The sequence below is a fragment of the Echinococcus granulosus genome (assembly GCF_000524195.1).
Source record: "Echinococcus granulosus chromosome Unknown EG_S00142, whole genome shotgun sequence".
Taxonomy (NCBI): domain Eukaryota; kingdom Metazoa; phylum Platyhelminthes; class Cestoda; order Cyclophyllidea; family Taeniidae; genus Echinococcus; species Echinococcus granulosus.
The window spans coordinates 2,780-18,206 of record NW_020170522.1 but is presented as its reverse complement, the minus strand read 5'-3'; the positions used below and the strand labels follow the sequence as shown (position 1 = coordinate 18,206).

The 15,427-nt window shown below is 44.8% G+C and overlaps 2 protein-coding genes across 2 annotated transcripts in view; both read right to left on the bottom strand. All coding sequences in view use genetic code 11, as the record gives it.

Annotated features, from left to right (window-relative positions):
• EGR_09300 (hypothetical protein) overlaps positions 1-1,410 on the bottom strand; it is a gene marked incomplete at both ends in the record, with an annotated part of 2,341 nt that extends 931 nt beyond the window's left edge. Inside the window, 2 exons of the mRNA XM_024498549.1 lie at positions 293-627; positions 1,392-1,410. Of these exons, the coding sequence (XP_024347022.1) occupies positions 293-627; positions 1,392-1,410 (354 nt within the window). The remainder of the gene's footprint in view (positions 1-292; positions 628-1,391) is intronic.
• A 1,496-nt stretch (positions 1,411-2,906) lies between these two features.
• EGR_09299 (Homeobox protein EgHBX4) lies at positions 2,907-9,857 on the bottom strand (the record flags this gene model as incomplete). Its single annotated transcript, XM_024498548.1, has 9 exons — positions 2,907-3,118; positions 5,214-5,673; positions 5,803-5,934; positions 6,141-6,217; positions 6,499-6,603; positions 7,593-7,752; positions 7,880-7,957; positions 8,545-8,747; positions 9,827-9,857. 9 exons carry the CDS (start codon positions 9,855-9,857, stop codon positions 2,907-2,909), a joined length of 1,458 nt encoding a protein of 485 aa, XP_024347021.1.
• Between the last annotated feature and the right edge of the window lie 5,570 nt (positions 9,858-15,427).

Sequence of the window (15,427 nt, the reverse complement as noted above, 5' to 3'; positions counted from 1 at the left end):
TGTGTGTGTGTGTGTGTGTGTGTGTCATCAGTACAACTTATGCCACATGCCCCTGTTGGAAGTTCCCCATTCTGGGCAGACCAATCATTTGGGCCTGATCGTCTAGAACACTGGGTACTCTTGGCAAATTTAGCTCATGACTGTTGAGTTGGCAGGTCTGACACTGTCTCTCACCATTAATCTAGTGTACTGCCCTCTTATTTGTGGGTACCGAAACGGTCCCATGCACCTGATGATGTTTCTCTCATCAGTCTGTGAAGGTTCTTGGCTATTATGTGGTGCATTCACTAACCTTGGTCTTGAAGAATGCTCTCAGCTTCGACTCCGCACACACAGTCAGCTGCTTCAGGCCTATATTCCAGTCAATGCTGAAGCAGCGTGTGGTCACCTCCCACTCCTCCCTTCTACTTTCTTCCATTGGAAGTACCTTCACCTCCGGTAAGCTGACTTCGTAGATTGACTTGAGGTTGTAAATGCAAATCTTCTGCAGCTCCACTTTTGCCACTTGGATGGGATTTTTCAGCTCGAAGAAGTCCTGGCCCTTGTGTAACAGTCGCATTCCATAATCCATGAGAATGTGGAACAATTGCAGATTGCTGCTGGAGGTGTTTTCCATTCCCCCTGCTCCTACGATCAGCAGTAATGCAAGAATTGTAGCTAAAAACACCAAAGATTTGTTGATTGAATTACTCATTTGTGTGGGAAAATTTTGACGAAATACACTCCAATTAGTGGAAAATAGTTAAAGATTTTGAATCAGAGAAGGTTACGTCGAGACTGAAAAGCATCCATTACGCAAGCGTTTACTAGCATAAAGAATGAAGAGTTTTGCTGAAGGAAACATTAGAGGCACCCAGGACATGTAGGAGATGGCAAATGTAGCCCCCTGCTTCTACCATACGCGATGAACAGCACTGCCCACCACATAAAACCAATGGCTTCGAGGTTTGGCCAACATCTAGATTCTGGAAGCACCTACTGAAAGATGACTCGATTGTTGGTGACACTTCATGAGTCCCTGTGGATTACTCGATTAACTTCACAGCCGTCATTACTGAACAAATGGAACATGAAATTCCTCATGTCACATCGCGCAGACTCACCACCAAGGCCATCCGACTGATGTCACAATACCTCTGCTGAAGCACAAAGTATGTTGCTAAGGCATTCTTCCACATTTTTCATTAAGTGCCTCAACTTCACTGATGCCAATGGCAAAACGGACTAAAACCACTGTTGACAGACATATCACTGAACCTGGCCACGATTTAGTGTGCGTATGCGTGTGTGCATGGGATATAAAAATCTGTGCATAAGCTGAAGTAGTGCATCCGTAAGTGGTAAAATTATTTGGAGCGTTTGAAAAATACGATAGACGAGAGCTTGCCTACCCGTGCACCGATCGTCCATGGTGCCGTCAAACTGATGAACTTTCCATAGGCACCTCCTTAAAGGGCACTCCCACATTTCCCATTGGTGGAAAGCGTTACTAAGCAACAGGATAAACAGTGGCACCGCATGATTGTAGTGGCATATTCATTATATCATAAATTGGCCCACAACCAGGTGCACCTCATTTGTGTGGCCAGGCACAGATAATTCACTTCAGACACCTCTAAATTTAAGCGGTTTTTCAATCGAAATCTACTTTTTGGAGAGGAGGGGAAAATCCTATCAATTGCTAGTTAAATGCCTAAATGTGGTAATTAAATATTTTGTTTATTTGTGTGTTTAACTGCGTGAGCACTTCAGACCCTGTGGGTTGTGTATTTGATCTGGTGCAGTCGTGAAATTCGGCGGCTTTCGGCTCTTCCCCAGTTCATTAGTGTAAGCTCTTCTCTACTACGGCTGGTTGTTACGACTTCAATGAAGCCTCTGTTTATTTGAAGCAACCACAAATAGGGTTTATTCGGTTAACTATTAATTTTGACCTGGTGGACACTTGGGGCTTCGCCCTTGTATCTCTGCTGGACAGGAAGGTGTTGACGCCACGCCAACAGCCACTCCAGCTCTCATATACTTAAGCAATACAGATTATCCTTCACATTGGATCGTCTTTCACCTTTGGGAGGGTCATGGGGCTCTACTGGGGAAAGCTGGTAGTGAAGTTAAAGTTTCATTTGTCGTGGCAGGTAACTCGTGTATAGTGGCTCCATTTTCCAAGCAGTCAAAACTATGATAATTGTGCGACGACTAAGCCCAATTAGTACCGTTAACAGGCCAAAGATCTACAACCGCATAACTAGTTTACCTCTTGTTTGGATAGCCAACACCAAAACTGCCCTAAATGCGACATTTTTAAATTCGAAGAAGGAGAATTCCCAGTTATTTGAAGAAAGGTCTGTTCAACGCGATTTGAAATCGTAGAACTCGTTAACTTCAAATTGCGATCATCTCCAGGTGTGGTTAGAGTAGCTTGGCCCAACCAGCAAATAATCCAATTTACACCAGTTACCTCCTCGCTGAGAAGCCCCAACTCCAACAACTACGACCACATTTCTCCCTCTCCACAGTGCGCTTCGATCTTTCTTTTGTAGCAACATTTGGTCTACAAATAACTGCAAATGTACATCGCCAGGAGTCAACCAGAACCTATTTATATTTTGTCGGGTCTAGATGTGTAGGTTCATCAAAGAAGGTTGAAAAGGGGCAAATTGGATAAAGGTCCATTTCAGCATTGCAGGCATTCTGGCTAAACCGACTCTACTTTATTGAGAAACTAAGCATCCATTTCCTCCATTACCACAGGCATTGCCTCTAGGTCCCAATCTCACATATCCGACGGCAACAGGTATGCACACATTGGGAGAATTTCGATTTACTACCTCTATCAAGGGACATGAGTGAGCGAAGATGCTTTTACTAAGGAAGTAATTCTAAGCCTCCACTGGTAGTGGCTACATGTTTCACTGGCGCAGAATGCGTCGTTCCAGCATTCGCAGCTTCGCTCGACGATTTTTAAACCACACCTGTATTCTCGATTCGGCAATGCCGAGTCGGATTGCCACCTCCTCACGTGCGCTCGCGTCCGGATACCTGTTCACCGCGAACACTTCCTCCAACGCACGCAGCTGCTCTGGTGTGTAAATTGTCCGATGGCGTCTGGATGCACCCTGAACTAAAGTAAAATAACAAAGCAGTGGGTGCTCTTAAATGATGGGGGAGGAGTGACTTTGCCTCCTGGCTGAGGCACCGCCTTCCATACGGCGCCTCTACCGATGTCTTCAAAGTAAAATCTGCCTTCTCCCACTGACAGTGAAACGACATCCCGTGTAACCGGCATTAGTCCAGTCACTCAGATCCCTATCACTAGCACTGGATAAGCATTGTGACAGTGACCAATGACAGGCAGAAATTATTGCGAAAAGTGGTAAGAAATGTCCTCACCTCAGCTGAAATTGCAATCTGCCTAATCATGCGGTCAAATGAATAAACGCAGCTTCCACATATCTCCACAATATATTGTTTAACGGTATAAAGCAGTAGAATGTGCCATCACACGTTCTTTTACAAAATTCACCTAAAATGAACTGTGTAACCTTACCCACGCAATACGACCTCGTGCCTGAACCGCAATGTACTGGCCTCGGTCAGTTCCTTGAATTCACACTAGGCATGAAAACCCTGCTTGCAGTAATATGACATTGAAAGGTGAAAAACAATAAAACATACTTAGAAGCAGTGGAGAATCAAATAAACCTGATTGTTTGATCACTGAGAATGCCAAATTTGATTGCATCACTTTCCCATTCAGTAGGAAAGCCATATTGGGTAAAGTGGGTCATGGAAATACGAACCCTATCCAAGTAAGGGTTGCATCTACAAAAATCCCTAATTTTGGTGGTAAAGGCCCGTCAGAAATAGAGGAAATGAGACTTCCAAGCAGCTAAAATCTTGGGTGATCACGTATGGTGGTGCATCTATGTTCACCTCTAGTCATTCGTGAGGTCTCACGTAATTTCAAACCCCACCTTTCTTAATGGAGCGCATTTGAGCAACCAGTGACATTGTAGACAAGCCGGATTTCCACCATGTGCTGATTGCATCTACCACTTAACTCGTTTATGCACATGCACCCTCAATGTGGGACCAAGGCGGTTTCAGGCTTCTTACCTTTGGCGGGGAGGCGAGGCAAATGATTTGACAGGTTATTGAGCCCACTTACTAGAACAGTTCTCGTAGTTCCCAATTTACTCTGAATTGGATGGCGATGGTTTACACGGGCCTACGCATTAGGTTGATGAGGGTATCTTCCTGGAGCTACAATAAGTTGGATGGGCGAATAAAAGGCATCACAACAGTCGAGGAGTGGAAGCGTGGATGGGAACACTAATGCAGTCGTCCTCCATTGATATGTCATTTTTAGCACATCCCTTCGAATTCTGAGGGTTTTTATTGGATTTTATTATGAGGATTTTTGCCCGAATCCTGGCGAATGGCATTCATTTTATCGTGTGATGATGCTCCACACGGACAGCTTCTCCACTGACATCGAATCGCATCTCATTCCATGTTAGTACCTCACTATATGCCAATACCGCATGTTTGGAGTCGTTTCTAACAAGAAACTTTATCCTCATTCCATCGACGACAAAACAGTCCTCTCCCTCTCCTCTCCAAAGCATTCATCATTTGATGTTATCAACCACACTTGACACGATTAACAAACTCGCCTATTTAGTGATAGGGACGGTTGGTACCCACACATAAATGACTTGTTGTTAGGGTGACGTTGTTGGCAAGATCGACAAAACAAGTCGACTCACCCCTTTCCTTTCCCTCCTAAGGGTGTAGTATGGGTGACTGATGTAATAGGCTCTCATCTCCAACCCTCCCGCCCACCACCTCACTCTCCACACGCCCTGACACACACGCACACACCTGTGATGTCTGCTGACCGCGGTGACCAAAGCACTGAGGGACCACAGCCACACCAGCTTGGCGGAGGTACGTAACAGAGACGTAAAAAATATTTGGATAGATTAAGTGGACCTGGATAGACCTGAGTGCAAGCCCATGGGCAGTACAATCACCGCCTTCCTCCAAAATGGCTAACGTTTAATCCACTCACAACACAACTTTGACAGACTAATTGACGTGTCTTTAGAATCAAACAGGAAATCCTTAAAATTATTGCACCACTTTCCAAACGATAAAGGTGTTTTATAAACTTAATCAAATGACCATTTTGATTGCTTTGATTCACTTCCTACCTGTACTCTGTGCTTCAGGAGTCATGCCTTGTGAATTGCCCGCCTTGGATTCCACTCCACCCTGGGCTGGAGGCTGTTGCATTTGCTGCGAAAGCATGCCCACAACTGGCATGAAGGGAGCCACTTGGTGACGTCGATTGCTACAGTAGTGTTGTTGCTCGTGTTGCTGTGGACGGATTGCGGTATGGGAAGAAGGTAGTCTTGGTGGGTATGGAAGAATTGAATTAGGCATGTGCATCACAGCATTGGGATAGCCAGAGTGCATTTGTGGCATAGATCCACCTGGAGCCTGGAATACTCCTTGGACTGTGCCCCATGTAGAGGTAGGCAAAGATGGAGGACCGTTAAGAAGCGGTGGTGGTTGGATTGACTGATAAGAAGTGGTGGGTGCAGAACCAGACCACGTTTGACCTCGGCTATCAACCTGACAGCTGGTTCCATTACTTTGTTGGCATGGCATCTACACAACACAGTCAGTTAGTCCACACGAGTTGTCGAACAATATAAGTGCATTTATCCAACAAGGGGCATTGCAATAACTGGCTGTAGAGGGAGGTTAGTTTATAGGGACAGAGATACGAGCGCTTACTTCCATTTCCGGAATCAAGCCTCCTGGTGACGAAGACTGTAGTGACTCAGTTGAAGGAAGGAAAGTGGGACAACAGCAGTTGGCAACAAAGCCTCCATTCAGCCGATAAGGCTTGCTCTGTTGTGATGCAGACTAAGGCAAGGAAAATGAAGTAAGGCAGAAGCGGAAGTCAGCAGTGAACCAAAGTTACTACTTAGCACCTTCTTAAGAGATGTGAATGTCATCTGAGATGGCAATCCAATTGCCCAATGTATGTTACAGTGTGGTTTTTTTAAGAAAAGGGACAATAAAGTAGACTGTAAACGAGAGTGTGAGAGCTTGCCTGAGCACTTTGAAACGAGGATGGCACAGTAGAACTGTGGAGTGGTGCGGAGGGAAAGGGTGTTGTCGATAGCAGGTTGGTGCCAGCGGATATCTGCATTGGGAAGGGAATGAGAGAATAGGTGAAGCCTCTCCTTCAAAAGGGAGATTTTGAGCACAATGCAAATCACAAAGGAGAATAATGTGGGATTGTAAATGGCAATATATCGTTTGGATGGTTGCTTTATCAAAGGGGAAGCAAGTAGTGTCTGCAATTTCCTGGTGCATTGAGCAGCAGATAAAAACTAATGTCATTTTACATTTGGCTCAGGCTCAAATCTGCCATTCAAGAAGTGTATGAAATTTAGGAAGGAATGGATGAATATGGAAACCAACCCGCATATTTTGCATTGGAGTGGCGATCGGTGGATGAATGGGCGGTGGCACAGTCGACGTTGGAACGGGTGAGAAGTGAGTCGCAGGTGCCACTAGTGTAGGAGGCTACAAAGTAGCAGAAGAAACAATGCACGAAATGCCTCATCATGACTAGCTTTGAATAGTGCTACGCCGTGAAACCTTAGTGCATGGTGCATGAAATTGTCCGACTAGATGACTCGTCTGATGACTCCCTTTATTCATTTGCGGGGGCCAAAATACAACCTTGGATGGTCTTACGTCGTCCTAAGGAGGTACAAATATGATGCAAGCGTCAGACCATCCTCCATCTTTTGACAAACACAACTACACTCCATAATCTAGCATCCTTTTCCAATTCTACAACATGGTGGATGCGACCTCACTCCAATTACACGTCGCTTCCCTCGAAACTCAATTATCCTTCCACCCACTTTCATCCTACACCATTCTTCTGTACCTGTTTCATTTCTGAACAGTCTATTCTGCTCAACATATTACCACGTGACTGTCTGGTGTTTGGAACTAGATGATAAACAATCGGAGAAACATGCAGGAAGTACAGAAGATGGAGATAAGGCATCATTGCCATCCCATTCTAAAGCGAGCTATGAGGTAATCCCACTGGTATGTGCCGCGCTGTGTGCCCCTGGGGCCTACACTTCCTTGTGAGACTAAGAATAGGACAGTCCATCAGGCCTTCACAACACACAAAACGCACACGTCTCGCTGTGAAATGGTACATGCCTTAGCATCGTGTGACGTCCAATGTCTTGTTTATTCCAGTAACGAGTTGTGGAATGAAGAATCAGTTGTTGCCACAAAACGGTCAATCAGCAACCATCGTATAGATGGCGCGTTTCTGTTGGGGGAAAGAGATGAAGGAGAGGAAGGGGAATAGATATGAATGCGATCCGTTAGCTTGCATTCCACTGCGATTTAAGTGGAAATTTGTAGTGGAGAGGACTTGTCTCAACTCACGGCACTCTCTCGAAGTAACTCTTCGTCTTTACTAGTACAATGCAGCCAGTTCTGTATACATATGCCCCTGCGCATTGAGTTTGGCTAACACTCACCATGCTTTCGGCCCAAACGTGTTGCACTCGCTTCGCAAGGCAGACGTGCTTCAATCACATTCACCCCATTCATCCCACAGTTTATGGGATAGGCTTCGAAGAAGAGGAAAGTGAAGAGGTACACAAACGGGTGTCGGTATACTACCGTTTGAGAGTTAAACTAGTATTATAAGTCACCTATCTGCGAATTTTCTGTGTACTGCATTGCTCTACCGCTAATGTAACCAAATTAGAAGTTGTAAAATCCAAAGTAGAGAAGAGCAGTTGGTACAGGAATCAGGTTATACCTGTAGGAACTGCATGGGGGGCATTGGAGTTGGCTGCAGGGAGGAGACAGATGGTGTTGGAGCCACATGCGACAACGCCTACAACAGTCGAAATTGGGGCTGAACAAACAGTTCACAAAATTGCATATTTGTATAAGGCATGAAAATGCTAAAGAGATGTAGCTTTGCATAACCATAAGCTCTAGATACAGACATTCAGATGATCTTTCTACAAATGCTCGAAGCTGCACAACATCACCCCTGAGTCGATATCCTTTCACAGACATGCAGCGACCTTTCGATTCCATGTTGTCAGGGTGCCACATTAGTCTGATTCATGTATGAAGTTCACCAGCAGCTCCATTTCTAAGCCCACTAACTTCACACATTGTACTAATATCCTGCTCTAGAAACGCAGCACTGCATAACAAAGAGGCTAAAAGCTTTGCAAGTTTTCGGCTGGAATATCAAGAAATGACATCAGAATGACACTTATGAGCAAAGCGTCACATGGAACACCTGTTATTTTATTCAACGACCACATAAATGCTCTCTTTACACATTGACAAGAGAGAGAAAACTGAAGTGCAAGCAGATCTTATACCTATTGAATGCCTTAGAAGTGAGAGAAAAGAAGTAGTCGGGATAGAGGCAATGTAACCTGCACAGTGGAACGCTGAACTCACCTCGGCAGAAGTGGTTTCTGCGACTCTGGCAATGGGTGCATAGTCTGCGCTGTAGCCTAGTGTTCCTTGAAGACTGGACTGTTGATAAGGTGAATAAAAATGACCAGTGTTGTTCAAATGCACATTCTGTGTTCCGTTCTGCTCTGGTCCATAATACCGTGATCCCGCATGCATTACCTCATTCTTCGATCCACCACTGCTGTCTGTAGAAAGAACAACACATGTCACACCAATTCCTGAAAAAATAAACTAAAGAAGAGAGGCATGCGCTTGCAGCATATTCATCAAATTGCAAGTGATGGGCTACTTTCCGATTTTGTAAGCGAAATTGCTAACTGTTGTGCTAAGTGGTATAACATGAGTTATCATCCAACTGGGAAGTAATCGTATTAATATGGCTAAACACGACTAATCTTTTAATCTCCATGACCCAGGGATGCATTTTTGATGTGGATGAAAAGGAAGATGGAGGATGAGGAAGTCGCATGCATGTAAGCTTAATGGAATAATGATGAATTTTGTAGCTATGAAACAGACATTGCATAATCCGCTTAGCCATCTCTGCCAAATGGAGTAACTAAGCTAGGCGAGTGATAATACCTTGACCTATTGAATTTCGGACATCTAGAAATCGATTTTCATTGGACTTTTCCGGATTTGAGCGCGTGATTCCATTTCTGAGCCGTGATTGGTCGACGCGAACGCTGTCCAATGAAAAGGTGGCGGCTGAGCAGTGGCGTAGGCCAATCGTAACGGTGAGCTAATGTGTCCTGCAGGTGCCAAAATTTGCACGAAAAACAAAACGGTTTTCAGGATACAATGGCATTTTGTGCAATAATTGTTGCAAAGGATGGGGGCTAAAACACAAATATTTAGGATTTTACAGTGGAGACAACCAAAGTGGTTAAAATAAGGCCGATTCATTGACTGAAACCGGCGACAATATTAGTACGTTCCGGATATTCTTCAGCATGAAACGTCACAAATGTGGTTCCTTAACGGCTTAACAGCTAACAAACATGCAATATTCCTTCCTACTGATTGCTGGAGTTGTTAGACATGTAGGAGTGTGCAGGCACAAGGCCTTAAGGCTACTAAGTGAGACCTGGTCTGCCAACGAATGGCAGTGAGCAGAAAAGCCTACCATGAGGTAAATACCAGTAAGGCCATTCAGCTAATAGGTCTGATCAAATGAATGGTTCGTTACCAAATTCACAATCGAACCAATTTGGTGGTGTATAGAAACAGTAAGGAGAAGGTCAGTAGGGGAAATCACTCTCACCGACACTGTAGGGAGAATCAGCATTGGACATGCAGAAATCGGTTTCTACTCTGACACCAAAGCAGCCACGTCAACATGGTGCAAGCACTGAGTGAAATAGAGCTTCGCGGCACATTGGACCAACCAAATGTGAAAGAATGCCCTGAATGAAGAGCATTCCTTTCTCACACTGACGCACTACTGCACATCACCACACCACATGCTGTATCACATCGTTGTTGCGATGACCTGCCGATGCAATGGACATTCCTCCCCTTGAATACGAACAAGTACTGAGCCTCAAGGCAAAAGCATTTTCCCATCTTATTCAAAGTGCTATAGTCTTACACGTTGTCTAAGAGGCTCGCAGCTTCTGCCCAAACAACTAATGGCGACGAACGTGCTCCCATCGCAGTACGGCGCTGTGGCTTGTAGGTCGTGTGCAATGCGTGCTATTGTTGATATTCGGGTGTTCCAAAGCATGAAAGCTGTTAGAATATCCTTGCAGTAAAATGTCCGCCAAACACAGTGGATGTGTATTCATCACGTCGACTGCACGAGCGAAGTGTGACTTGGTTGATCCAGCAAAGCACCAAAATTGTTCTTTCATCACTTATTATTTGAAGGAGACACATAAAAGATAAGCGGAACTAACCGTCCAAATGTAGTTCCGAAAAATTATTTGATGGTGTTGATGAATAACTCAAGGCTTGTTTGCTAAGTATTATGCTAGGCAAATCTTCAATATTGGAAGTGAAAAAATTCATGTCGATAATCGAAACGCTAGATCGAGAGTGATGCGCCAATATTGATGCCACCAATAAGACAGTGATAGAACAACTCATTTACACCAAAATAATCCACCCAAACGGTAGTGTAACTCCTAAGAATGGCATGCAATCACATGCGATAAGAGGCGCTAATAGACCTCTTCACTACTACCCACTTCACACTCATCCAGTGTCTTCGGGTAGGTCCCAACTACCAAGATGTTTTCCAAAGTCTCTTAAGACGGACAAGCATAACTTTGGTTGTCTCAAAACTGAATGGCCTCCATTGCAAAGGATGCTTAACTTCATAGCTAGAAGATAGATAGAGGATCGCATTTGCTTCGAAGTGTATGCCTGCTTCAAGTCTAGCCATAACACTCCTGACATAACAGCAAAAAACACAGCAGGATGGCTCCTTGAGTTAGACTACAATTGGCAGATTGGCTAGCAAAGTTGCCCATTCTTAGCCATGCAAAAGAATGCAAGGTCTCACAATCCACTCAGTGGCACAAAAGCGTGAGATCACATTCTTCACCTTAGCAGCAGGGAATGATAATCCCACCTTGTCACCATTCACCGTACTCCCATCACTATCCCCATGTGTTTATTATCTTTTCTATTAACAACTCAGTGACATGGTAATTGGTTATGTGAAATGAAGAGGCGAGCAACGCATACAAAGTGGAAGTGCCTAGGGGGAGGCATTTTGCACCTAGACAGAATTGACACATTTGCGAGCAGTGATGAGCGTGTCAACTCATGGAGCATTTTTGGACACTTACCTCGCATTCCTACCTTTTGATGGAAGCCTCACGACTTTCGCATGCACGCAAAAGTCTACTCAATTCCGCCTTTATTCCAATTTCAAATGCGTCCTTCACTGCTTCAGTGGGTTTGCAATACCATACCGTACTATAACAATCTTACCTCATATTTCAAATCCACTTCTTCTATTATGCTAGCAATTCCTCATTCGTCCTCATGATCAAAATGCACAGCTTCATCGGATTGTTCACCCATTGAGGATAGGCCAGTAAATAGCCTCTCTGTTGTGTTCTTGATTAAATCCTCAACTTGTCAACCAAAGTACTTGAGGAAACTGCCACATGACCATTTGTTTCTAAAGAGCCTTACTTTGTGCCCAATGGCAGTGGTAACAGGAGAAGTAGCTGTTGGCAATGCTGGAGATCCTGTGGTGGAGAATCAGCAGGACTTTGAACACTTTCCTGCATAACTTATAATTAGACCAGATCGCATGGTCAGGTGTGAGCGTGCATGCATGCGAGTGAGGTCGAGACTAATGAAAGAAGGTTAGATTGGGGTTGAGAGGCTGAAAGCAGGGGAGGAGAATGGGCAGAGAATACGCCAGTGAGGGCTCCTCTCGCCTAATTGAGTGATTGCTAGCACACAAATTAAACGATGGCAACCACACACGACGACACGACCGCTTATTAGCAATGAGACACCAACCATCGAACAAATCTGCCTTTCGTGTTCAACACGTCCGTGAGTGGGTGATAATTAGGGGCGAGGAGGTGTCGAGCCATCATCTGCTCCCACTCCATAGCAATAAATTGCCTACCGATTGGCTACCTGGCCTCCGTTCAATGCAATCGCGATCAGTGAAAGTTGAAATAAGTCAACTTGAAGGAGGCTAGTAGGCTTGCAGCCATACTAATCTCCACTCTTGTCATTGGTGCAGCATCACGATTACCACAACTAAAAATAAACTGCTGAGTCGACTTCCTTCCACTCAGCAGTTGGGCTCCAGTAATGTTTATGCGATGGCTTTTATTCATATTGCGAATCGTGCATAGATGGTGGCGACGACGACGTGACTGGACAAATTCGCCTGCCAATCAGGGCGCAGCTTGCATTAACATCGGGATGAACTACAAATTCCTGTTTTACCACGTAAAGAAAGGTAGATGGCCCTGCAAACTACTTTATCAACACTTTGAAGCAACATGCCTGTCCGCATCATTACTTACCGATTCATTTGGGTGCAGTCCACGTAGCAGAGGGAGGCACAATTACGGTGTGAGTTATTGGTCTTCAAGATGTTACTGATCCTATTCCGGACGTCGTCATCTCATTATCTTTGTCACACTCGGAATGCCATAAAAGGATTTTTCCAGCATGTAGGCAGTGTGGATGAGTGCGTGTCTTATGTTACTTCCAACGCTTTGAAACGTACTGATACGCATTTTCGTAGTCCCCAAAAAGGATTTCTCCACCATGTATGCAACACGTTCGTATCATAGCGAAAAACAACATCAAAGTCAAGCAACACATTGGATTGTTCTCTGAGAAGTCTAACTTCAAATAAAACATATTTTGTGAGATGTGGCAATCGGAAGCCTCCGGTCACTCCTACAGTCACCGTGTTGGAACCTACTATGTATCAAATGTATACGTAACCATGCTAACGAAGCGGCTGTGACACGTACTTCTCGTTCCATTGTCAGATCACGAAGATGGGAGCTAATATTGCACACAGTGGTTACCACTTTCTGGGTTGCCATGCCAACATGTCACCAAATGTCACGTACCGTGCAGTTTTGAGCTAAACATATAGTAAGATTCATGATGGAGGAATGTGACCATCAAGTCATGTCTACTGTTCGCCCATTTGATCACGAAAATTGGGGTTATTTCTAAGGTTGTCAATTGTCTCCTACTAGTCTTCAAGTCATTCTGATTGGTACAGTACAGGGCATTTCATCAGAGGAGTGTAGCTTATAGCTACCGTATCGACGAGCTGGAAAGGAAAAGGCATAAATGCGTGGCTAAACTCACGGTGATTGTATTATCACTTCATCTCTCCCTTATTCTATTCTTTTGTTAGGGCATTGGCTATTGAAGGTAGAGCAGCCTATTGGGCTCAATAGTTGGGCTCAGAGGAGGAGGAGGAGAGAACCATCTTGACAATCTTGCATTGTGTCCTTAGCAATCTTCCAATGCAGGCTGCATCACATAGATGATACAATTTGCCTCAAGACAACATCGCCTTCCATGCACGGAGGGAGCAATCAATCACACCTTCACCATGGTCACATTTGGTGTGCATTCAGTTGAAAGGCATGAAGTGTTTCGTGTACCATCACCAGTCGCATCACTTCATGCTCCCGCCCATCCTTCTCACCGCCTTTCCCTTCGTGTGGGTTGCAATCCACTCGCTCACTCCTCAGCCCAGTTCGGTCGGTTCGGTGAGCATGTTGGAGCGCTTGACGTCTCATTCATTCTCCTTGCCTGTGCATCTTAGTCAACCACAAACAAACGCTGTTCCATTGTCAAGTCTAGACTACAAATCAAGCACATCAATCCCCATCCTCGTACAAAGATGGTGTGGTGGGTCGGCACATAAATACGATCACCTCAACCTTGCTGCTCACCAAATCATTGCGAGGTGGAATACGGTGGTGTGTGTATCAGCGAGCGAATGGCATAGTCTAGATGAAGCGGCTGAAGGGCCTACTAAGTCGATGTTTTGGTGACTGAGGTAGACAGTCCCTCGGTTGCCAAAACTGCATCGGGTCTGTTGCTATTGTTGACAGCAATTTGAACTCCTAGGAATCCCACTCCTCACCATCAAACAATACAGTTGAGCTGCGACTACTTGACCATGCTTACCATTTTGGCATATGACAGCCTTACTACATAAACAGAGTCTGACTTATTTAGCCAAGACTGGTTCATGCAAGCCGGGTAAGCAGCAGCTGCTATGGCATCTCCTACCGACTTTAGGCGTATTTAACACTATAACACAAAACCGGATGCGAACTGCGTAATATGCTTCAATTCACGTGGTTGGATGGCTCAGCAGTTTGATTCACTTTACCTCCTATTCCTTTGAACATAGTCGAAGCCTTGCAGCGTGGCCAAAAAGACACACCATCTTACCGACATACGAGTGAGCTGTCAGAAGTTGTCAATTTACACATACAATCTCTTCGTAACGCCAAATGCAGGTGCCAATACCCAGTTGAAGTCGGTCTCGCGTAAGCCAACATTGACATCACTGCCCTCGCCTGCGCAGGAAACAACGCTTTCATTTGCGCCCACATAAACCGTACTAACGCAAACATTATTGACGAGAATCAAGCAAGAGAAAATAAGACCTCAATCCTACACCTACTGCACGCAGTGCAGCCATAAACCCAACATGAATCTTGCGAATCAGCCCCGAAATAATGGCACATTCCTGCAATCCATGTACAATAGTAGACGGGTTTCTTTCGGCCCATTAAAATATTCCTCAGATATCCATAGAAGTCCTCAAGCGTCACACACTTATTCTATCAGCGATATGCCATCTGAATAAGGCGGAATATCAAAAACTTCATTCAGTGATGATGGTAATTGTTCTTCCAGCAGTCAATGCTGCGAACAAGCATTCAGTCCACGCTAAAACATCAACGTGGTTTCTGACATTTAAGATTCCCTGTGCTGCATTTGCCTAAACCCCGTATTCTTGGTTTAACTTGTATGGACCTCCGTGTGCAATTTATTTCCAACTGCTTTTTTCTTTACAAGATAGTACAGAATTGCATTATCCGCGCTGAATTCAATGTTTCCCCAGTGAAAAATGGTCTTGTCGTCTTTGTTCGTATTCTGTGGATGGTTGTAGTGGAATCGCCTTAGTTTACAACGACCAAAGTGGAGGGGTGCCCATGAGGAGTGTGGACGACTGCACTCTTGGGAGAAAATACTTGTGGCAACATGACAATGCATTTCTTCGTGTTCCTCGTTATTCCCTCCCTTCACCACTAACGTTCCTCATAGCCCACCATTCTGGTCATCTGTCTTTCATTCACTCTATCAGATCATGTGACCTACGACCGCACTACCC